This window comes from Falco cherrug, chromosome Z (assembly GCF_023634085.1).
Source record: "Falco cherrug isolate bFalChe1 chromosome Z, bFalChe1.pri, whole genome shotgun sequence".
NCBI lineage: Eukaryota > Metazoa > Chordata > Aves > Falconiformes > Falconidae > Falco > Falco cherrug.
Window position 1 is genome coordinate 13030798 of NC_073720.1, and position 23641 is coordinate 13054438.

General features: G+C 41.9%; 1 protein-coding gene across 2 annotated transcripts in view; it reads right to left on the reverse strand.

Moving 5' to 3' along the window:
- ADAMTS12 (ADAM metallopeptidase with thrombospondin type 1 motif 12) overlaps positions 1-23518 on the reverse strand; it is a 161993-nt gene extending 138475 nt beyond the window's left edge. The window contains exons 1-2 of one of the 2 annotated variants that reach the window (XM_055698833.1): positions 23161-23518; positions 17940-18301 (exon numbers count right to left, since the gene is read on the reverse strand). In XM_055698833.1, coding sequence (XP_055554808.1) covers positions 17940-18301; positions 23161-23287 — 489 coding nt within the window. In that variant the 5' untranslated portion in view covers positions 23288-23518. The remainder of the gene's footprint in view (positions 1-17939; positions 18302-23160) is intronic. The other variant, XM_055698832.1, reaches the window with a different exon arrangement.
- Positions 23519-23641: the final 123 nt, after the last annotated feature.

Genomic DNA, 23641 nt, shown 5'->3' on the forward strand with positions numbered 1-23641 from the left:
AGCCGTTTCTAAAGTTGTGCTGCAGTCTCCCTAAATAACTACGTTCCCAAAAAAATCCACTGAGAAGTGGATGTGCCCGATGCATACCACTGCAAAGCGCTCCCTGACACAAGCCCTACAGAAACATTGCTGTGCTCCCTGTCATTTAGGTGTACACACACTGTGCTGCCTCAGCTTCTGTATGTAACAGATCCCAGACAACTGAACTTTATAGCTGCCAAAATCTTTTCTCTGCAATCAGCTGCACAAACAACACCCTCTACTTTTTTTTTTTTCTCCCTTGTCTTAAAGTTCTTTCTCTCCTTCTCCTCTCCTCTGTCTCCCTGTATGATCCACAAGTTTGCTAATTTAGCTCATGTTAGGTATCTCACTTGGTTCAGAAGTCATTTGGGTATTTGGGGGGTTATACTTGGGAAAGCTGCTGAGTTTATTTATATCAGTTGCATTATCTGGACTCATACCAAATACAGGCACACTGTATCCTGGAGAATTACCTTCACTTTAGCCTTTATCTCCGTAAAAGAAAGATGAGATTGAAGTGAACAAAGTCCACTTGTGAAAGAGGTAAGGTGTTTATCAATCAGATTTCAGAGCAGTGCTAAAAGGAAACCTCCCGACTTCTTGAAATCCCACCCCCAGATAATCATCTCCCACAGTTACCTAATGTCTTATGCTCCAGTTTTAAAGCTTATTTACTTTTTCATAGTTTTCCAGGTCTTCCCAAGAATGTTAGCCTGCTTGTTCCAAGACGAGCCTGTGATTCCTCATAAACAACTGTAGTCTGAGTGTCCAAAACAGTACTAAGGCAGCTAGAAACAGGACGTGAAGGGAAACCCTAAATCAACAGATCCAGTTGCCAGTTCTTCATTGTGAAAACTAAATCTCACCTAAGAAAAGCAGAGCTGCCTCAGACCAACATCTCTTACCCGCCCCGCCCCCCCCATTTCCCAGAACTGCCAAATGCAGACATCCAGAGAATAGTATAAGACATGACATTTCCCACTAATTCCTCCCCTGCCTTTTTCAAACTGGGTGGTGAGTGCCTGCTCTATTCAAAGTAAAACCTAAGCCACATTTTCCCATATTTTTCTAATCACTGCTCAATCCTAGGATCTTCTTTCTTTCTCTTTTTCTCCAAGGTAACATCCTGTTACTAATAAACTATAAAAAAAAAACAAAAAACAAACTATAAAGTAAGCATATTCAAGTCTTGGTCTTACACTTCAAACCAAACAGACATGCTTTTAAGAGTGGAAATTCCTATTATTTGCTAAATTTCAAACTTTACGCTCCAGACTATGACACTTCAATTTTTCCCTTTGCAACTTCAAGCCTAACATCTGTTTTAGTGATATAACATTCCAGTTCTCTCTACTGATGATGCTCTTCAGCTTTGCATCCTGAGCAAAGTTCATCACATGTTCCTTATTCTTGTCCCATGAGTATCAACCAAAAATTTAAATCAAAGCAGCCCAAGAACAGAGACTTAAGGGACAATGTGAACAGTCTTACTTCTCCCAATAATTTCCCCTCACTTGATATTCTCTCAATTTATGAAGCCAGGAAATTCAGTAGACCTACTTAAAATCTTTTCTGTGGTGTTTACAGTGTTATTGGCTTCTTTCTCTAGTACTCCAGAATAAAAGTTGTTAAGTGTCTTGTCCAGGACCTGTGATACATCTGTCACACCACAATGACACTAGCCCAGCAAGCAGGTTTCCATCACACCAGGAGGTTTCTACTATCTGTTTATAATGGGGTCTGTTACACACACACACCCTGCCACCATCAGAAAACCTCTGCAACCACCAATTACTACCCCTTTGTCCCTAATAGTTTGCATTCAGCTTCCTCTTTTCCACTGACAAATTAGAAAAAAATCAGACAACTATTCTGTAACCAGCCAGATATTACATCCAGAAGAGCAATGAGCAACTTGGATGAGCCACGTCAGCCAAGTTCAACTCCCTTTGTGGTTAATGGGCAGGAGGTGCCGCAGTGCCTAAAGCAGAAATGAGCATGGCTCTTGTCTTGACACTGAACAGAAGAAAGCCAGGTACCACCGACCTGCAACTTGTAACCCCAAGTAATACAGTGCTCTGAAATGCAGAGCCATCATTACACTTGATCTATGCCAAATACTAGAGAGTAAATGCTACATGCGGATACATACCTACCTACCTAGCCACACATTTATCATTAGCCCTCTTAGCTGGATGCAGCTAGGTGGGAAGAAAGGATGAAATGCAGTTCCCAAATGCCTAACATGACTCCTCTCAGTCAGTAACAAAGTGGTGCTTCACCAGTACCATGCAAGTACCTAAATGTATGTCCTGATTTAATTCTAGAGTGGACAAATGACAGTGAAGAATACTATTCAGTTCTCTGTGGCATTGCTACAGATCTAACACAAATAAACAGTTCAATCTACTGCCATGATCAGGTTAAACACCTAAAGGACCTTGTCACCAGGTTAAAAAAAAAAGAAGAAAAAAAAAAAAGGGAAAAAAAAAAAGGAGGCCCTGAACACTGGTTGGCATTTAGGGTGTTTTTGAGGGCTTTGTGGAGGTTTTCTATTTTGATTTTTTGGTTTTGTTTTGTTTTCAAATCAGATCAGTCTGATCTCCTGACTTGGACAGAAATAGGAACGAAGTCACAAAAATAGCCTGTATGAGGGCTAAGAGTCAGGAATGCCAGTGGCAGACTGACAATTCACAAATTCCTACACTATCAAAATTCATCCACTTTGAAAGTCTGAGCTATTAAGCCTCACGCATTTTTCTGACTTGGACTTTTAAGTCCCCCAAGACTTATCCATTTAGACACTTTGTACATAACTGCATCTCTGTGTTCTGCATCTTCTGCATCTTGCATCTTCATACTGTAGCATCTGGATGAATAATGAATTCCCACACAAATGTTAGTTGGAACTTCATAGTTCAAAGAACAGAAATTCTTAGTAGTGGGGAAACCCAGAACATTTGTCAAAGGATGAAAAAGTCAACTCGGTTTGGCTAGCTCTAGTTTCCATAAAGAAGCACAAACAAAAAACTCGGCTGGTTTACATTTTAATATATCTAATTATCATTCATGCTCTTTACAGAACAGAATTCTTGAGAAGTGTTATGAGAATCAGCGTAACAAGGAAAAGCACCATATAAAGCAACATTCACAGTCACAACATGAAGAGATCACGCCAAAAGATGCTCTGCTATCTTGCTGGAGGAAGACATGCCCCAGTTGCAGTAACATGGCCAAAAAGGTAACACAACTGGATTGGAGATCATACTCCTTTTTAATGACCGGAGCAATTTAGAGCATCACTACATAACAAATTCGATGGTGTAAAACCTCGCCTATGTAAATAAGTGAAGACAGTGATATGGCATTACATATGGAATCAATTTAATATTAATTATTTATATTACTATTAAATTAATATTAATATTTAATATCACACTCTTTCAATACACCACCACCCATTTTCCTGGAAGACAGTGATTACTACCGCAAGCAGGGACTTTGTGCTCAGTTGTAGCTAATTTATGCTCTCCAGTTTCATTCCCTCCTTAGGTTTGGATTGCCTCCTACGAGAGCAGTAATGGTCATTTAGCTTTATAATTCTCCTTGGCATCCCTCTGCTAAATTCCTACTATTCTCAAATTTTTGAACTCTTCTCCAAAGCCAAGTGAAACCCATTTGCTTATTTGAAAAAGAATACTTAACTGGATAAACAAGTGGCATGTTGTCCCTGTAGCTTAGCTAGCAATAAAATAAGAAACATGCATTTCTCTGTGTAAGGAAAAACCTGTAGTTTTCTAATCTATCCCTTTTTTCTGGCTGTTGGGACTGGGGTCCTACTTTGAAGAAATAGTAGTAGCTTCCTCTGTGCATTTTGATGCAAAAAGAGGTTATATGCACTTGCCATTTTTTGATAAGTATCTGCTACCAGCCTGTAACTACATTGCAAAAAGATACATGGAAAAACTGTCAGCAATTACTGAGCCACTCTGAACTGACACGATGTAAAAACTCTGTCGAGGGAAGAAATGGCTTCTCTCTTCGGTTATAAGTTATTAGGAAAAAAGCAACAGCTGCTGTAAAATGTGTAGGCAATGCAGTTCAAATGCTTTGGTGTCATCCATAGACATGCCAACAACTGTTCAACGCAGATTAACATCGAATGAGGCTCTTTGAGGACAAAGATCAACAAAGGACATCCAGATTTCATATGGAAAACAAAGGCAAAAAGAACTTATTTTTAAAAGAAATCCTTACATCTCATGGCAGCAACAGCAACCAATTCTTGTTTCCTACACCATGCACAACAACCTTCTAGAGAAGGGCATCTATATCAACAAATAGATACAACGAAAAGAACAGAATCACAGAATCATTTGAGTTGGAAGGGACCTAAAAGATCTAGTTCCAAGCCCCCCTGCCACTGGCAGGGACACCTTCCACCACACCAGGTTGCTCAAAGTACTCCAGATGGAGTCTCAGGAGAGCAGAGTAGAGGGGAAGACTCACCTCCCTTGACCTCCTGGCCATACTGCTTTTGATGCAGCCCAGGATACGTTTGGTTTTCTGTGCTGCAAATGCATGTTGCCAGGTTATATTGAGCTTCTCATCAATCATACTGCTGGTTGGTGAAAACCCATTACACACCTTATGCCATAAGGACACAGGAATGGCCAGACTGGATTAAAATGGCCACCCAACACTGTTTTTCACCCTAGCAGAAGGACCCCTGGCAGTCCCAGTGTGAAAAAGAAGCGTTAATAAAGACTGAGAAACACAATATTGTGTCCTTTTTTGTAAATAATAAAATATGTCTTTATAAATGTTTGTACAAACATTTAAGGATATAAATAAATAATTCTCCTTGTCAGAATAGGACGACAGAGTAAAGAAGTATTCGCTGACAGCTACTGCAGGAATAGCCAAGTTGGCTAAAGAAACTTAGCTGTGGGAAAGTACAAATGAAATACAGCAATCTCAAGGGCAGGGCTACTTTGGCAGCTGGTACATTATGCCATGCTGCACAGCAGGCAAGGGATGAAAAAATAAAAACACATCAGTGATGCTGCAAAGAGCAGTTTTATTCCGTTCATGATTCAACACTTCATTTAAGATACTAGAGTACACTGTCATTGACTAAGACATGAGGCTACTATGCCAACTTTAATTGCCTAGGTAAAACAGGGACTACACATAAGACATCAACTCCAAACATCTGTGAGCACAGTTCACTTAATTATATGAATTAAGTTTGGAAGTGCTTTCCTCTGAGACATTACATTTTCCCTTTCCTGAAGGAACCCGTAGTTGGAAACCTACACACTTAGCCCAGAAAGACCTCCAAATGCTTTCCGCCTCGTGTGCCCTCTGTGAGGCAGGCTGCTGGGGTCCATCAGTTTTATTCCACATACTGCTTTACATTACACCACACCCACTGCTGCAGTTCACAGCAAGGGGTACACAATACATTACCTTCAGATGGAGGTGGAGACCACCAGAACAACCCATGCCTCCTCACTTCTCCTGGCTGAAGCATGGTGTGTTTAGAACATGTGTTTCCTGGCATGCAGGACCAACAGCAGCAGCTCCTTCACCCTGCCTAATCTCACCTCCTGTCTGATGCTTCTCATGCCTGGGATTGCTGCAGCACCAAGCACCAGCATGAGGGCCAGGGAGCATCACAACTCCTTGCTGCTCCACATGGCTGCCCAAACAGATTCAGACACTTAGCTGCCTTCTTGCAGCCCCCTTATACATCAGTGCACCGCAAAACCAGGTGTGCAATACCTACAGACCTTGCTCAACCCTCTGGCCTTTACACAAATTTCAGAACTTACAGCCCAGTAGTGTATTCGTGCCCAGAACGAGAAAGGCTCCATGCCATGAAACAATACACAAAAGAGCAGGGAAGGACAGTGACAGCTTATTCTCCTATTCATGTATGCAAGTACTCTTACTCAAGCTCTTTCTTCATTTAAGTGCCTGCAAGTGGGCAGCGTTGTGGGGGGTCAGAGCAGTCGTGGTTCTGAAATTGTTTTATAGTCAAGAGCACTACGCTGAATTTTAATCTAAACGCACTCAAGTATGCAACTTCCCCATACACAATTATTATTTTATATCTCAAGACACAACTTTTTTAAGTCACTGACAGTATTGTCAGCACAATGAAAATGCTACCTTTTAAAACCAAGTTTTAACCTTAGATGGTCTGGAGGAAAACATGGTAGACATGATGTAGAAAAACTGACCATTTTTGGTTTATTAAAATACATAAGTACCACAGAGCAACACTTCTAGAGAATGTGCAGACACAGTTTTCTTTCACTTAAAGGACCAGAAGAAAAAAAAAATAGCACATGATTTCCTGAATTTATGCTTTATTGTTGTTTTTTTTAATTTAAGATGAAGTTTCTAACTATAAACATTCCCAGATAACAACATTCGTCTCCCAATCTTGCAAATACAAATCTGACCCCCTGCAGATTGCAAAAATTATTTGCAATCATTAGATTGCCACCACTATGCAAATCATACACAATTATGCAACATCAAAGACACTATAAATATTTGCACATGTACACTACAATATCATGTCTGTCATTCAGCACTGATGGAAATACAGCTCAAGAGAAAATCCTCTACTTCAGCTGCCCCCATGCTTAAAGTAACAGTCACCTAATCAGGAACTAATTAAACACATTTATTGAGATGGGAACAACTGTTTGGGGTTTATTTTTAAACTACCTGGCCTTCAGAAATATAAAGCTGAGGATTTTTCTGCCAATTAGCATGCCCCCTTAAAAAAACTTGCAGACTGACATCAAATAAAACAATATAATGAACAAACCAGGAGGAATTTTTCCCCAATAATTTCTGTAATTCCAAAAAACTGTTTGCTGGCTTTCATTTTAGGAAGTTATCCAAAATTACATACTGAGCAGCAAAATCCTGAACTAAAATTTAGTTTTGGATCTATCTGAAGTTCTAGTTGAAATTCTAGTATGTGAGCATTTCAAGAAAAGGGTTTTGTTGAGTGATAAAAGTCTCCAGATTAAGTATAGTTAATCTTAAATTACTAGAAGTAATTATTCATAGTATAATTTTTGGCAGGGACATTTTTCTAAAGTGGTACACATGAACTGAATGTAATGGAGTTTGGTAAGGGTGAAATACTACCTAAAATGTCATTCCAGTTCCATAAGTATCCATCAAGGAGATTTACAGTAATACACATTATTTATATTTCTCTTGCTAACACAGAAGCATGGTAATTTTTAACAGAGAGGCTAGTGCAAAAAGAAAATAAACTATGTATCAATTGTTTTTTTGCCAAAAAACCCAATGCCTTGTCCTCCAATACCTACTCCTCTATTTGCTTGATCTGATCTAATCATGAAGACAGTGGACCTGACTGGGTCTATTTACCTATATATATATATACACACATACCCCTGATTTTTCTATTTAATAAACTCAAACTTGGAGAAAATATGGGGGAATAGAAAATGAAGGTTAAAACCACAGGTACCAAAAATGAAGAAAAACAGTTGCTTGAAGTGTTACCTTCCATTAAGCTCCAGAGCTATGGCCATGTAAACAATACTGTAAAAGAACATGAAGAATTTTTTCCTCATGGTAACTTTTCTTGTGTTTACGTTTTAGATTAAAAATTAGTTTATAGTCAGTTATACATGATATAACACAGCTATAAGAAGTTATTCAGGAGAGTAAGGACAAAGGATCACCACTGAATCCCGAACCTAAGCTGCCAGACAAGAAGCAGAAAGATGTAATTCACTGTTTATTAGTGATAAAACATGTAATGGTGAAGGGGAAAAGGCAGCAAAGAAATAATCCCAACCTTTGCGTATTAAAATGATGGGCTCTGACCTACCCGCCACTGTGCAGAAACATGAACGCAAGCTGCCATTTTCATGGGAAAAAAAAATTTGGAGCTATATAACAAGCCTATCTTAACAGCTGTCCAAAAAAGCTGTTTCAAGTGTTCAGAATGACCAAGGAACAAAAAAATAATGAAGAATATATTATGCCACTGAGCAAACCATCGCAAACACTGTGCTCAGTGTTTGACTGTTCACGGTCTCCTCCAAGACAATAGCTTCAGGAAGCATCAAATGAAGCTGACAAAAAGCTAGTGAAAAAACAAAAGATGCATTTAAATCAATTTTGAAGTGTTATGATTCATAGTAAAGATCCATGTTTCTAGCACCAAGTGACTCAGGGGAGACCAAGAAAGTATGTGAAAGATTAATCCGTCTATAGATCCTCAACAAAGAAAACAGACCAATATTAAGAACTTTGATCTGAGTTGAAAAGAGAAGCAAGGACGAACAAAGGGAAGATGTCCTACTGTACTGTTCTTACTCCTCCCTAGATAGTTACTTAGTCATTGTTGGACAGAGGATGCTAGATAAAACAGACATTTACCCTATCCACAGACTCCATTTTGGTCCATGACTGTTCCATATGAGGAAACAGGGTTAACACTGCATCCAAATAAACAGATATTACAGTCTGGACTCAGCAGTTAGAATAGTCTTTGTTTTAAATATATACATTTAAAAATGGAAAAAGTGGAATATGAACAAGAGAAAACTTCAAATCAAAAACAGTGTCTGCAGAAGCCTTTACTGTGAGTTACAGCTACAATGGATTTAGATCTGCTCTTGCAATTTCCATGCATCTACAAGCCTAAACAGTTTATGAGGGACTTGCTGTTTGCCATGAGAATTGGAACGTAGAATTAATTTGCTTATACATAGCCACTGTTAAGCCAACTAGGGTTTTTTTTTAATGACTACTTATTTTTAAAGTTTGCAATTTCAGATGAGCCTTTCTCCAGAGCACATCCTGGAGCCGTTGTGTATATAAAGTGCACAAATATCCCAGCCTAAATGACTAAATACTTAAATTCCGTTGCAATTTACAAACGGATTGGGGAAGTCCACTACTAAGCACTAGTTTCTGGAATGACCCAATATATTTGGTTATGCCTTGGTAATACCCAATACGCAGAACAACACAGAAGCCTTCCCAGCACACAGCATTAAACCAAGAGCTTTAACCACTGTAACTGTTCTGCTGTGACAGCTATATAGATTTGCCTGTGTGTATATGTAACTGCGCCCTGATGCTGACGCTGCTCAGGAACTGCAGCTGCTCCTCTCTGACAGAAAAAGAGAACTGAAGAGGCAGGACCTGATCTTCAGGCTGCTGGTTTTCAGCTGGCGCCAGAAGCCAGGCTCACACAGCTGCCGGTAAAAGTACCACTAGCCCATCTACCCTCGTAAGTGCAAACAGTAGACCCAGACTACATGCGTCTGTTGTTGACATCACCCATTGCTGTTCACCACCCAACATCCTGCCAATGTCTCCTCAGAACAGAAGCAAGACCGGCTTTTCTTAGTAATTTTCTTTTTTTGAACAGCTAGAAAATAAGGCATGCAATTGGCAAGATTTGTCCCTATTAATGTCACATTACATGCATCACTGACTGAGTATGTAGGAAAGCTTCAGTTCTTCCCCTCTCTTCTGCTCATTATTAATGATTACACACAAAGCATATGCTATGATGGGCAGCAGGTACAGCATGTTGTTAATAGGCAACCAGCGCAAACAATTCCATTTACTTCCAGGCTGGACCTTTCCTTTCAGCACAATGAAAACACATTAAAGAAAAGAAGAAAAAAAGACAGGAAAAAAAAAAAGTTCTATGAACAGCAGAAATATCAAACCTTGTTTCCCTCCAGATTTGCTTCTCACGTGTACCCCATTTCCTCAGTAATTTTCTCCAGTCTCTCCTGACCCCCTCACCATCAGCTGTGCCACAGGCAGCACTGCACCCTGCTCAGCAACAGCTTACAGTTGTGCTGTGCCACTGGTCAACCTGCACGTCTTCACCCATCATTTCACTGATCAAAAGTTACCATCTTTACCTGGGATTTATTTATAAGAACTTAATGACTTTGGTATCTGCATTTCTCTTTCAGATTGGGCGGAATTTGGCCAACAACTTCCAAAGAGACTAGTAAAAACAAAGAATAGACCATCTTACAAACTCCACATTATTAAGAATCAAGGAAAAACAGATGTTGTGTGTACTTTTTTACTCCTGGGTTCTGAACTTTTAGACTGAAGTCAAAATGCCAGTTTCCCCTCAGTAAACACTTTTTATAAAAAACACAACAGTCATGAAACCATAAGACTTTCAGAAAAAAACAGAAAAAAGATATACACAAAGATACATAGAAGATTCATTAAAGAGATGCATGAAAACTGCAAATAGGATTGACAGCTCTGTACACCAACAATATTCCTAAGTAATTAGCAAATAAGCAGGTACAGATTTAAACAAGACTAAGATTTCTTAAAAATATATGAAAAAGTGTCTGTCTCATATTCTCAAAAAATAGTTATTTTAAAGGAGCATTCTAATCTTAGGTACTCCATTCAAATTAGTTCATACTGTCTAAACCTTATTAATGACTGTTCCACTGAAATGTACTAACTGTGTTATAAAAAAATCCAGCCATACTCAGCTTCTGAGCTAACAACTTCAGAGTGGTTAAAGGTGACAAGGCCAAGACCAGGAGCCACAGACACAGCCAGATTCTCATGTATTGAGATCACTGATGAGATTCGTTTGACCTGTCAATTAGAGTATTTTTGCAGACAAAAGACTGGGGGAAGGGAGCTGGCAGATGGATAGTTGAAGTTCAAACACAAAGAAAAGGGATGGATGTTAAAGTACCCCAGCAAATACTAGTCAAAGTTTTAATGATGAATCTGTTGGGGGAAAAACCCAAACAAACAGAAAAGCACCACCATACCCCCTATTTTTGGATCATCTTCCAAAAGAAAAAAAAAAAAACCCACACCAAAACTACGCAACACTAGTCAAGCAAGGAGATATTTATTATTATATAGAGAAAACAGGCAAACCAAGCATGACACAGAACAGATGTATAGGGAACACTGTATCTACTTTCCCCGGAAATTCTTCTGCTCTCAGCATTTTCCATACTACTGTCTAAGAGAAGAAATGCATAGCAGATACACAACAGAGTTACTCAGCAGGTCTTTCCTTCTTCACACATGCCAGAAGAAGCCAAACCACAACATTTAGACTTCGGAAGCTCCACTACATCCAAAGTTGGAGCAACTCCCATGCCCAAGGAAAAGGCTGGCAGCTTGCTTTCATGCCTGCCATTCTCTAAACACCTTATTCCTACATTTCAGTTCCAGTAGATTTATCACCAGGTGGACAAACCATGAGAGGCTGCTGTGGAGATGGCACAAACATCTAAGTAAGACACAACTGGCAGGTAAGGCCATCTGCCATTATTCCAGTGACAAGGAGGACACACCAAGTACTATACGGCAGGGGACTGGCAAAGAAGTGAGAGACTCTGAGAGGAAGCAAGGGGAGATGAGTGAAGGGAAAGAGACCCCTGAAGAAGAACTTGTGTATTTGTCTCCAAGTACCCTGGCTCTCAGAATGGAATTCATTCATTTGAGGTAGCACTACATGAAGACACTCCGATTCACATCTTAAAAGTAACAGTCACCAAAAGAGCATGTTTGTCCAAATCTATTCTGGGGCTGTACAATTCCATGTCAGGGATCAGTGCTGAATCCAGTTTCAGGTGGTCACAAGAGCAACTGAAGAAAAGGTTCTGTCTCCCTCTTCCTTAAGTGTATATCTGCACTGCCACATACTTAGAATAATTGAAAAACACTACCATTTGAAGAGATATCAGTTGCAGGTATACCACAAGGGAACAGAAAGACATGGTTGTTTTTCTGAGCTATAGGAATGAAGTACTGAGACTTGCTGTTGACAATGGTCACTTGTTTTGACAGCTTTGTAGAGCTCTGGTAACTACCTTTAACAACAGATTAAAAAACAAATTTTTAATAACCAACAAACCTCATAAAACAGGAGATACACAAGCAGATAAACATCCCTATCATAAGCTTAGTGATCTGTTTTATTTTTCCATTACTTTAGGAGAAAATATTATAGAACTCTTTTCAAGTAAAGATCCCTTTATCCCTAAACCTCATCTAAACACCAAGTACCCCAGCATCCTGACGTAGGCCTTCCACATCCATAGAAGAGGAAAGTCTAAACAGCAGCATTAGACAGCTTTCACAGGGCATACTACCACTGAAGCACTGTTACAGTACCTGCATCGTACTGTCCAACCTGGAACACATCATAAGATGACAACATGCGGGTCGGCACGGAAAAAGCATCTCATGCTAACTAGAAAAGCTTCCGGGCATGTCGCAGGAGAACAGACCATGCTGAATGCCCCAAAACTGAAGCAAGTCTGAAACAGATAAAGTGCCACTGGCAGATTTTGTGCTACACCAAGTGGACCAGTTTAAGAATATAGGTGACACTTCATAAGTACGTACCAGAGCTCATTCATAGGCTTCATATAATAGTGATATCCTGCAATAAGGAGAACAGTTACATCCAAGCAGCCTTCAGCCGCCATTCTGCTTTTCAGTGACAAACTTGCCACATGGTCATGGGAGACACAGATCTGCCCAGACAGGTCCCACCCAGAGCATCTCCCACCAGCTACCATGTAAAGAGAGATGGTCGTACAGCCACCAATTAAGCGTTCACAGAGGGCTGCCCTGGCTGTGGCTGAGCACAGAGAGAACGGAGGTGGGGGAAGCCTTTCAAAAATCCTGGGCACAGCAGCAGACTTGATTGAGTTTTCTACAGATTGCCAGGGTATAGAGCAGCTACCAGGCTTGGTGTGTATGTCGTCACTGCTAACAAACGGTGGTGTTCTGTAGTAGCTGGATTTCGGGAGGGGGAATAAATAAGCAGTGCTTCATGGCTTTGTACTTCATTGTTGTTGCCTGGGCAGCAGACAACACCACCGCTTCTCAAACGCAGACGGCCATGAGCATGAGGATGGAGGCAACCCTCTGACCAGCTGGAGACAGCCAAAGCACCATCTGTCCACAGTGCTATGCAGGCCCAGCAGGTCACCAGGTACAAGTGTTCTCAATTTCCGTACTAATGTCCTTCCATTCTTCTGTCATTTCCATGCCAATGCCTGTATAGCCTTTGAAGATAAAAGTATTACCAGAAGCAACTGCCGATTGACAGCTCTACACTGTAAACAAGTGTCAAGGAAACAAAGCCTTAATGATGCTCTGTCATCTAAAAATACTATAAACAATGTCTGTGTTACTGAGGAATAAAAGAGGGCCTTGTTCCTAATGAAGAGGATAGACTATCAGAGAAAAATTCACTTCCCAGTCCTATAGGACTCAGTGCATAAACCTAGGGTATTCATTCAACTTCACTGAGCTTTGGATCTTGCCAGTCCCACTGAGGGGACAAGCTGACACTACTGCAGTGACACAAGGGATCTCAGAACTAACAAACAACTGAGAATTAAGGCATTGGTGCTTGGAAAAGTTCATTATAAATCTTCTGTGGAAGGCACCGCAGAAACATAAAGCATTATTAGAGGTGTGCCCTACACAGCCTGCCAAGACAAATCCAAATATTAACGCCACCAAGACAAAAATTAAACTATTTCTCCCCTTTACCTCCTCTTGGAAACCTTCCTGTATTTAATAGATTTTTATGCCTGCTCTCTTCCCAAGTGCTACAGTTTGATCGGTTTCTGGTGTTCCAGTAGTGACTTCCTCTCTGGGGTTTCCTCCTCTGTGACCCAAAATAAACAGCAAGGTCTGCCCACCACTGTTCCCCTGTTAATCCATGCATTATTTTAGAAGACCCAGAAGTGAAAAAGACTCAATTAGACAACTGACTCAAAGAAGAGACAGAGCTTACAATATCATGTTCTTCAACCTGTTGAGAAGGTCATGACCTATTTAGCATGAAAGGGAAACAAAGATATCATAAGGTGTTATAGAAAAATATATTTGGAAATCACAGCTTAGTTCCTCCAGATCTCTGCTACTTTGTCCTCTTTATCCTCTCATCCAATTCTGCCCAAATACCTTTATAAATCTAGCCATTTGTTTCCATATATATTTCTGATAATAGTAACGTTTACATTTTTAAAAAAGAATAAATGTCACACAACAAAAATGTCCCCACCATTCTGAAATCTCAAATCTGTCACTATTATTCCCCTTGCAGGCTATTTTGAGAACTTACAAATATATAGGAAAAATGAAATTTGTAAGTTATCAGTGTATGTTGTTTTCCAAACAACTAAGGAAATGCTGCCACTCCTAAGTATGATAACATTCTAGCCAAAAAAGCAACATAGTGTTAACCTGGAGAAGCACTGATGGCAAAAAGCTGTTTCCCACATTTTAAAGGTGTCACTTTTTCAATCATTCATCAATATGATTTAGTCAAACAGGTGCCTTTCTGAAAACCACATCTCAACACCATCCACTTGACTTATGCAGAAGAAACTTGATTCTGAAGAACGTCATGAATGAAAATGAATAGCGAGAGTCATCTCTTTGCTACATGAGTGATGCCCATTTAATGCCAATGGAAGCAGGCATATAATTCAAAGTAAAAACACAAGGGAGAGTGAAATCCATTTCTAGGTTTTCTATACTTCCAGTGCTGTGTGTGAGTGATCTTTACAACAGAACACAAATCTACAGCACACACCTTTCTTTTGTTCTTATACGCTGCTATTATCCTGGAAATTCAGGAACTTTCAAATACGACCCAAATGCATGAGAGGACGTCATTCCAGAAAGAGGACTAAAACTAGGATTCCCTTCCCACAGGCATCTTTAAGATTTTGTTTCATCTCACTTCAGTCAAAAAAAAAAAATTTTTTTTTGGAGGTGACGCATGGCATTACAAATGACGACATATTCTTGCAAATCAGTTGGACAAAATTACAAGATAACATTTCAACCACTTTCCACTAAAAATATCAACAAAAGGGATATTCCAGTAAAACATATTTATTTAATCACATCAGTGTTTTTCTGTATTATAAAATTTGTTTACCAGCTCCTGTTATTAAGAAAGCTAAAAATTAGCAGTTTAGGGATCAGACACTTTCCTGTCACTTGTTAGGATGGTAAACTGGTGCCTCACTTAGCTTACTAAAGACCACCAAAAAAAAAAACAAACCCAAAAACCCCCCCAAAACAACAAACCACAGTTGTTTAGCATTTTATAATGAGCTGTCAAGCCAAAATGACATCAGAAAAAGAACATCACTAACATTCACGTTCCCCATACGTGAAGGCTAAGACATTGGTTCTTACCAACTCTTGGGTTATGAGGCTTGAGCACATCAGTACTCTGCCAGCTTGCCGAAGTGGGATGAGGAGCTAAATTGTATTGGGACCCATCTGCCAAAGCACACACTCAGACACGGGTCCTGACCCAGGCTGTCACAGGTGAGGAGGACCTGTGCAGCAGCCACTGCTGCCAAAGCCAAAGCATGAAGCTGGGAAGCTGGCACCTTTCAACCACACTGTTCTGATATCTTCCTCTTCTACCCCTCTCAGCCCCAAGCCCTTTATCAATTCATCCTGTGCAATTCACTATTTAATATAACTCTTTTTATCACGTAGTTTAGAATTACTGTCCTACAGTAAACAAACTTAAAATTTCTCCTCGTGGGATAGGTTTTTAGTGTCTCAAATAAGTTGCTCTAATTCCATGGTGGTTATCTGTTCTCAGTTCCCCTTCCCTCATTCATAAGAATAAACAGAAAAATTATTTTCATGGAGAAACACAACACATCCCAGAAAGAAAAAAGTAAAAAGCAGAAATAGTAAGGTGCTGAAGAGCAAGAGACTGGATATCTCCAGGATGGAAACGATTTACTATTAGCTCAGGAAACAGCAGACCATCACAAACAGTTTCAGAAAAGTCAGGTTGTTATCCTGAAAACCAGACTGTATTTCTCAGTGCTGGCAAAACTATTCATTAATAAATGTTTTCATATGACACTTGATCTTTCGGAAAACTTCCAGGGGAAAGGCAAGGTAAATCACCCTTCCTCAGCTTGTGGCTGAGGAATTAAAGAGATTGAGACTCAACTCTTATGGCAAACTCTTCAGAGCAGTGACCTCTGAACTTCAAAAATAATCACAAGATAAACATCATGGTTTTCCCCAAAGGTCACTTTCAACCTAAACTAATTTATGATTCTGTATTTTCAAAGTTTCATTTTGGGGTGGGAGAGAAACCAAACCAGGACAGTACTTTCCTGATACAAGTGTTTTGTCAAAGAGAAAGAATCCCCAAGCCTGTATTCTAGCAAACATTGTTTCGAAAACCGCCAAATCAAAGTAAACCTCCAGAACTTTGTAACTCAAATGAAAGGATCACTTTTAAGGATATTACCATGCTGAATTTAAAATGTAATTTGAATTGTGGTTTTTTAATCCTTGTTGCAGACTAAATACTTCAGGAGGCATAATTAAGGTCTCGCACCTCATTTTCAAGTTCTCATCCTAATGAAAACTAACAAAGATATTCTGGTAAAGCACAAGACAAATCAACCAAAGGAACTACTTGTATCATCATGTCTCCTTTTCCTTACTGACCCTGATGACCATAACGCATTTCAAGGAAGTTTGGATAAGTTGGTCCCCACTGGAAGAATTACTTAGACAATCCCTGATCTTCATGCCTGTGGGACTGAAGCTCCTGACCTCAAGCAAGTTTGTTTCTCCAGGCAATATGCCAGAAGTGTTATCGGCCCTTGTGTAAGATTCCAGAGCTTCCCATTTCATCTACATCACAGCTGTCTTCATGTTGCTTTTCATATACTGCCAAGACACTTCTGTATACCAATCTTCCAAAGCTTCTGAAAGCTTCATACTTCTCAATAGCAAGGCACACACTTTGATATTGACAAGTTGGCAAGGAAAGGATGTACTTTACACTCACCTTGGTGTTTAGTTCAGGCTCAAAAACGAGCCTGAGATGCGTTGACCAAAAGTCATCAGTGCACTGGTCTATGCACTTTCAATTACTATCATACAAATGATTGAGTGCCAACACTGAAGAACTGAGGCACTAGAGCACATGCATGCTGCACACGTTTCATCACCTCTGCCTGTATACTCTGCAAACCCTTTGTGTTTTGCCTCTCGTAGATTACATGTGCCATTCTGCCCAGCTCTCAGCATCCACTTCAAATTCAGGCAGTTTGTCTCTCCTTTCTCTCCCTGACAAGATAGGTTCAGCCTTATCCTCTAGAAATAAAAACCTAAGCTACAGTGGTGCTAAAAAACAAAGCACAGCAAAAATAAGGTTTCCACCTCCTTGTCTCAGTCTGAACCACAGCCTATTGAGAAATGTGAGACTTCAGGCTTCAGCCTTAGAAGTGCTCTTCTGAATGAGGGATGCCTAGAAGTGGTTCAACTTTGAATTTAAAGCTCTGGCTAAGGCTGCACCTCCCCCACCATTATTTCTGAAGTTGCAGTGCAGTTCTGAAGCTAATCTCCCAGTTTTCCCAAACTACCATCAGTTGGTTTGATTTGCAGAGCAGTTTTGGTACACTTGAGATACATTCCTTTTAGAGGAAACTAAACCAGAAGCTCATATCCAGATGCATAGCAAAGGCATGCCAGCTACTAATGGGATCAAAGCAATTATGGATATTTGGATGGCTTCAAGCTGTATGAATGATAGAGATGTTAAGATCAGGCCACCAGAAAATCTAGCAAGAAGTAAAACTGGGTGTCCACAACAACTTCTGACCTTCTGATTCTCTCTTCCAAAAATTGAAATGACACCCACAGTACTAAACTGATTATTTCAGAGCATTATGCCAGCAAGGCATCATGTTAGATCATCCAGTTCCTTACCAGGCATATTCATACACCAGTGCTGTAGCTCAGTTCTAATGACACCAAAATTAGCTCAGAACCCCAGTAAAGGTCACATCACTTACCAGGCCATTGCAAGTGCTGATTGCTGCTGTCCCACTCCTGGAACCTGGCTGCCACACTGTGCCAATGAAGTGGCAAGGAACTCCTGGGCGAGCTGCAATCTTCGCACTAGTGTAGTTGCCATGTCTCCTTTCTACTATGTAGTTATGGGAAAGAAGTCCCACGTGAACAGTCAAGTTAAAAAACAGATCCTTCTCCTTGTGGTTAATTTTATAATATATCATGTTTTCCTTTTGGCTGAGATCTTCCCTCTTCCTCATGTTTGAAATGTGATGGTGTAAATTAAACGAAAGAAAATGGCCGCTTGCATCTACTCTTGCTGGATCAACCACATGGTATTCTGGCAAGGTCTTGATAAATTGCTCTGTAGGGAAGGGGGAAAAAAAAAGAAGCAAAACTAAGGTGAGTGTTAGTCTGTTCAGATCTTGCATGATTTAAAAGGGAAACTCAAAAGTGACTGCAATTCACCACACCATCCTACTGACACAAAGGCAGGCAGTGCACAGACCACAATACAATCCTTATTTGGGCTTTCTACTCTCCTGTTATAACACACAATTTAGAAGTTAAACATCCTTCTTTTCAAATATTTCGCCACCATTCATATAAGAGATTGACTGTCACACACACATTCTTTCCCACTCCGACAAAAGCTGGGAACCCTCCCTGTTCTAAGTCCCCAGCATCCTCACACTTCCAGAAAGCTGACCACCTGAAGCAGGAGACAGAGCCTTACAAATACAGATGGGTGAAGGGAACACTACTAACTGGTTTTATAGGCTGCAGCAATAGCACATCAGTAGCATCAGCATTAGCAGATGTTGCAGCATAGGAGGGAATTTTAAAGAAGGGTTTAAAGGGGAATGAAGTAACTGTGCCCTTTTGTATAAGAGATTCCAACCAGCATAACATCGGACATCTTATCACTTGTCAGGATCTAGCAGGGGAAGAAAGCGTTACTGGCATTCCTGTGTCTGCTATGATACAGAACAAACAACACCTGTTCTCAATATTTTTTTCTAAATTAGTGTAAAACTCAAAAGCCCCAAGCAAATAACATAAATCCACATAAAACACAGTCCCTAAGTACTCCTACCCTAAGGGCCAGATCTTCCACTGGCGTACTTGACTTAAGCGCAGGAAGTCACAGTCTGAACATATTTCATCAAAAATAAATTGTGAGAACACATGTCGTTCCAGCTCCTCTTTCCCCAGGGCTTTCTTCATTCCCAAAGTCCCAGCCACTTATACATGAAGTGATTACACTTCATTCATTAATTAAGCTGGTTAACCAAGCAATTAGCCTACTCTAGGTACTTCCAAAACGATTCACTCCTCCCTAGGACTGGTAAAACAATCCTTCTAGAGACACTTATCTCTCCACTGCCTGCACCTTCAAAGCCACACAGGCTAAGCCAAGCCCAGACAGATAGGTGTCTGGATCTGTCCCCTTTGGGAAGGAACATACCTACTCTGTCCTCATTAGCTGCTCCTGCTTCTTTGGACCCTTGAGACACGTGCACTGAAACACTCCCAATTCAAAAAAAGCCAAAAAAACACAAAACTCTCAGTTCCCAGCACATAGACAAAACTACGTGAGAAATCTTGCCTTGCCTTGGTAGCACCTTTGTTTCAGAAGTAAGCTTATTCTCATACACTGATGCATACTGATTTCTTTGTACACAAGCCTTCCCACCAGCCTGCCATGACTTTGTGCCTCTGTAGGACAAGCCGCAGCAGTGGGCTTTTAGATCTCACCTGCCACAGTGGCAGATCTCGACAACACAGCAACTAACACCTGGCACAAGTTCTGAGAAACATCTGCCCTTGTCCACATAAGTACAACAGGGAGTGCGACACTGAAAACTCAGTCCACACTTTCACACCTGCAGCATACACAGCCTGTAGATAGCACAAAAGGTGCAGCTGCCAGAAGTTTAGCAGCAGAAATCAAACTTGAGGTCCCCCCTTCCTCACGCTCCAGACTGAAGCAAAAAAGAGGCAGAAAGGCGGCAGGGGAAACACCCAAAAATATGGCTTACCTGCAGAAGCTGAATTATAAGACTTCTGAAAAGTCCCACTCCCTATATGGCACCAGCAAAGAGAACACTGCAAGACCAGGCCCCCATTTCTATGGTTTTCAGCACAACTCATGAAATAATTGAATTAAATGCCTGAAGGAAACTTACTCGTTTGCTGTCACTATGAGGTTTGCCTCTGCTTGATGTCTTGAGCTTAATTTGTTGTGGCTTAACTGTTAAACTCCATGCAAGACCCAAGACTTGCAGTTTTGGACTTAAGCTATTCAAGGAAGTTTTTTATTTCATCACTACAGTAATTAGTGTGTAGAGGTTAAAGCATATTAGACAATACAACCAGTAAAAGGGAAAATAATGCCTAAGCATCCAGTGGCAACAAGATTATCAAAGCAGAGAAGTCTAACTTCTTCCACCTGCTCCTTAAATACTGATTTCTGAATGCTAGTCACTGGCATTAGAGAGGAGAATTATGCTGCATTAATAACATACCATAATATAACTGCAGAAATTAATTATTACAAAGTATATTAAATATATAGTATTAAAGCATATTTAAAAGATCAGAGGGAATAAGATTACCACACAACGAAGTTTAGCAAAATGAGGCTAAAGATATTTCTGCAAGTAATCACTATCAGTGTCGTCTAGACTGTAGGGTAGAGGTTAGTGAAGGCAACCCTACTAAGAATTATTTACTGAGGTCTGCATTAAATCTAACATACTGCTTGGCTTTTCTAGCTGGAGAAAAGTCTAAAACAAAGACAAGCACTACAACTCTGATGATACCTTTCTACCCTTCTAGGAAAAAAAAATAACGCTCAACTAAGATGGCAGAGGCAACAAACAGAAAAACTTGATACACACAACCCAGACTGCAGAAGAATACGTATTCTTCAACACTGACTGACTCAGCTTTCCTAAAGTAATAATTAATTCATATTAAAACACCACAGGTACCCATAAAACTTAGTGCCAACAAACACTACATGGAGGGAATCTATCGCAGTCCCACTGACAAACCTTGAGGCTGGCATGTCACAGCATCCCCCTTGACCACCTAGAACACTCTCCACTCCAGGGAAGCCTTGCCTGTTGAGGGGCACTGCTCAGGATTTATAGTCCAGGAAAGGGATGACTTCCCTGGGCAAACTGTGTAGCTTCAGAGAATGTTCTGTCTTTCTACAACTGCAGCCTGAGTGTGCTGACTTCCATCGATGCCATGTGCAAGACCAGAAAATCACACTGAGCAGGACACATTCAAGTCAGTACTTTGCCTTGCAACCACAGTGTTCACACAGGCCCTTCTGGGCACATGGGACAAGCAAGGTCCAGGCCCTTCACACTTGTCTGAAGAGTCTAATTGTTTAAGTTGCTGGAGAAACCTTCCTTGCAGACTCTCCTAATTCTGCATCATTGAAAACATCTGATAATATTCAAAGCCACTGCTGTCTGTTCTGCTGCTCCTCTGTGGATTCAAACTCACAACACGTGGCAAAGAACTGCCTATATTAAGAATGGCTGTACACAAAGTGAATAAACTTGGATAAAGAGAAACACACGGTCTGTCACACATGACAGGAAAAGCACAATTTCTTTTAAACAGATAACACATTTTCTGACAAAATTCCTTTAAGATGTGACACATCATAACTCGCCATTGTTTCATCTCCATCTTAATAGTTCACCTATATCTGCCTCTCAGACCCTCTGGCTTGTTTTCAAATAATTCCTTGGGATAAGAAATAGTGTTGCTCATCTCTGGATGAACTGCCTTCCCAAGCCAAAGAAAGGCTCTGTACCCAGGGAACACCCTGAGCTCCAAAGCCCCAAAGCAGCGAGCAGGCCTTCAACGTTCAGCATGGGCATCCTTAACTGTCCTATCTGCCACACTCGTGGTGGATGTGGAGGGAGCACAACACTTAACAGTCACTTCAGCTATGCAAGATACAAATTTTAGTCCTTCACACTTAGCTCTGCATTCAATCTTCTGTCGCAAAAAATTAGCCGAATTTTGAACTGTCCCTTTGCACAAAGCTATTTGCAAACTCTTGGAAAAACCTAGGCTTTTCATGCCTAGAAAGTTAAATTAATTCTGAATTCATTTCCAAATGCCTGACAATTAAACAGCTACTACATGTTAACAGAGCCATCTCTGTTCTGTCCCATGCAGAGTCACAGGAATGCAATGATTGTTTGCATTCTCTTTAAATGAATCCAGCAGGAACTAACTTCAGGATAATTGTTCACTTTTCAGGCAGCTTGTTTAACCACTTTTTCCTTCCACCATCTCTGAGGGACACAGAAGATTCTTCTCCTCTGTGCTCAAGCTCTTCCACTGACAGTACCAACAGCTGTTAACTGTTGCCCCTGGAAGGTTTTCAGGAAAGAAATTTTTCTCCCACGTTTTCAGGTCTTCTACCACCAGGCAGAGTCTTCCAGCTAACCACAATTTCTCCCTCTTGGGAGTGGCTTCTCTGGTTTTACTTAAACAAGCAACAGGATAAAATTCCCGAGTTACTCTCCCCCAGGGAGACGTGCAGCCGGTACCAGCCAGGGCAATGAAGTTAATCCACCTGGGGCAGCGCCTCAAGAGACAACTCCTTGCAGATGAAGCCCTGCTTTCAGCTTACCATCCTCACTGAATTTTAGTAACTCACAGGGGGTTTCATACCCTGATAACACCCATCCTTCTGTGGCTTGTGCTGCTGCAGTACAGAAGTGATAATTTGTTTTAAACAAGCAAACAAAAAACAATCAGGGCGGTAAACTTTTCCAGTGCAGCAATGCAATAGGATTCCTGTATTTAGAGATGTCTCTTAACGAGAAAGGCGAGTGAAACCCAAGATTTAGCAATACCTTCACCTACACAGCGCAACTGCATGACTTCCGAAGAGCAGCTGGAAGGCGCAGCCGGAGCCGTGCCCCCCCGCCCCCCCCGCCGAGCCGAGCCCCGCGGCCCGGAGCCGCCGGCCGCGGGCAGCGCTGCCAACTCGCACCCCGCCGGGGCGCGGGCACGGCGCCGACGCCGGAGCGGGGACAGCGGGGTCGGCACACGGCGCCTCGCCGCCTTCACCGGGCCGAGCAGCGCCGAGGAGCCGCGGCGCGGCCGGCCGTGAGACCACCCGCGGCGGCCGCCCTCCCCTCACGCCGTGCCCCGGGGAGCTCCCCGCACCCCGCCACTGACCTTGCCTCCCGTCGGGGAAGAGGGGGCCGCCGGCCGGCGGGGCCCAGCCCAGGCTGGGCGCTTGGACGTGGAGGACGAGCAGCCAGAAGGAGACGTGTGCCGCCCGGCTCGGCGGGACACATGGCATGGTGCGGGCGGGGAGCTGCCGAGCGGGGCGCCGCGACCGCCGACGCCTAGCCGGGCTGCCGCATGGCCGGGCGGCGGGGCAGCGGCGGAGCGGCCTCCCGGCGCCTCCCGGACACAGGCGCCGCTCCCCAGAGGGGCTGCGCGGGGCCGTCCCGGTGTCTGGTTTCTGCCGGCGGAGGAGCGGAGCGCGGTGGGGAGGGAGCCGCCGCCGGGGGCCCCCGCCTCGGACCCGCCGGGGTTAACGCGCTGGAGCGAACCGGGCCGGGCCAGCGGGGAGGGGAGGAGAGGCCGCCAGCGGGGGCTTCCGCCCTCCACGGCGGCAAAGGTGGGGCGTGAGCCCCGGCGGCCCGCGGGG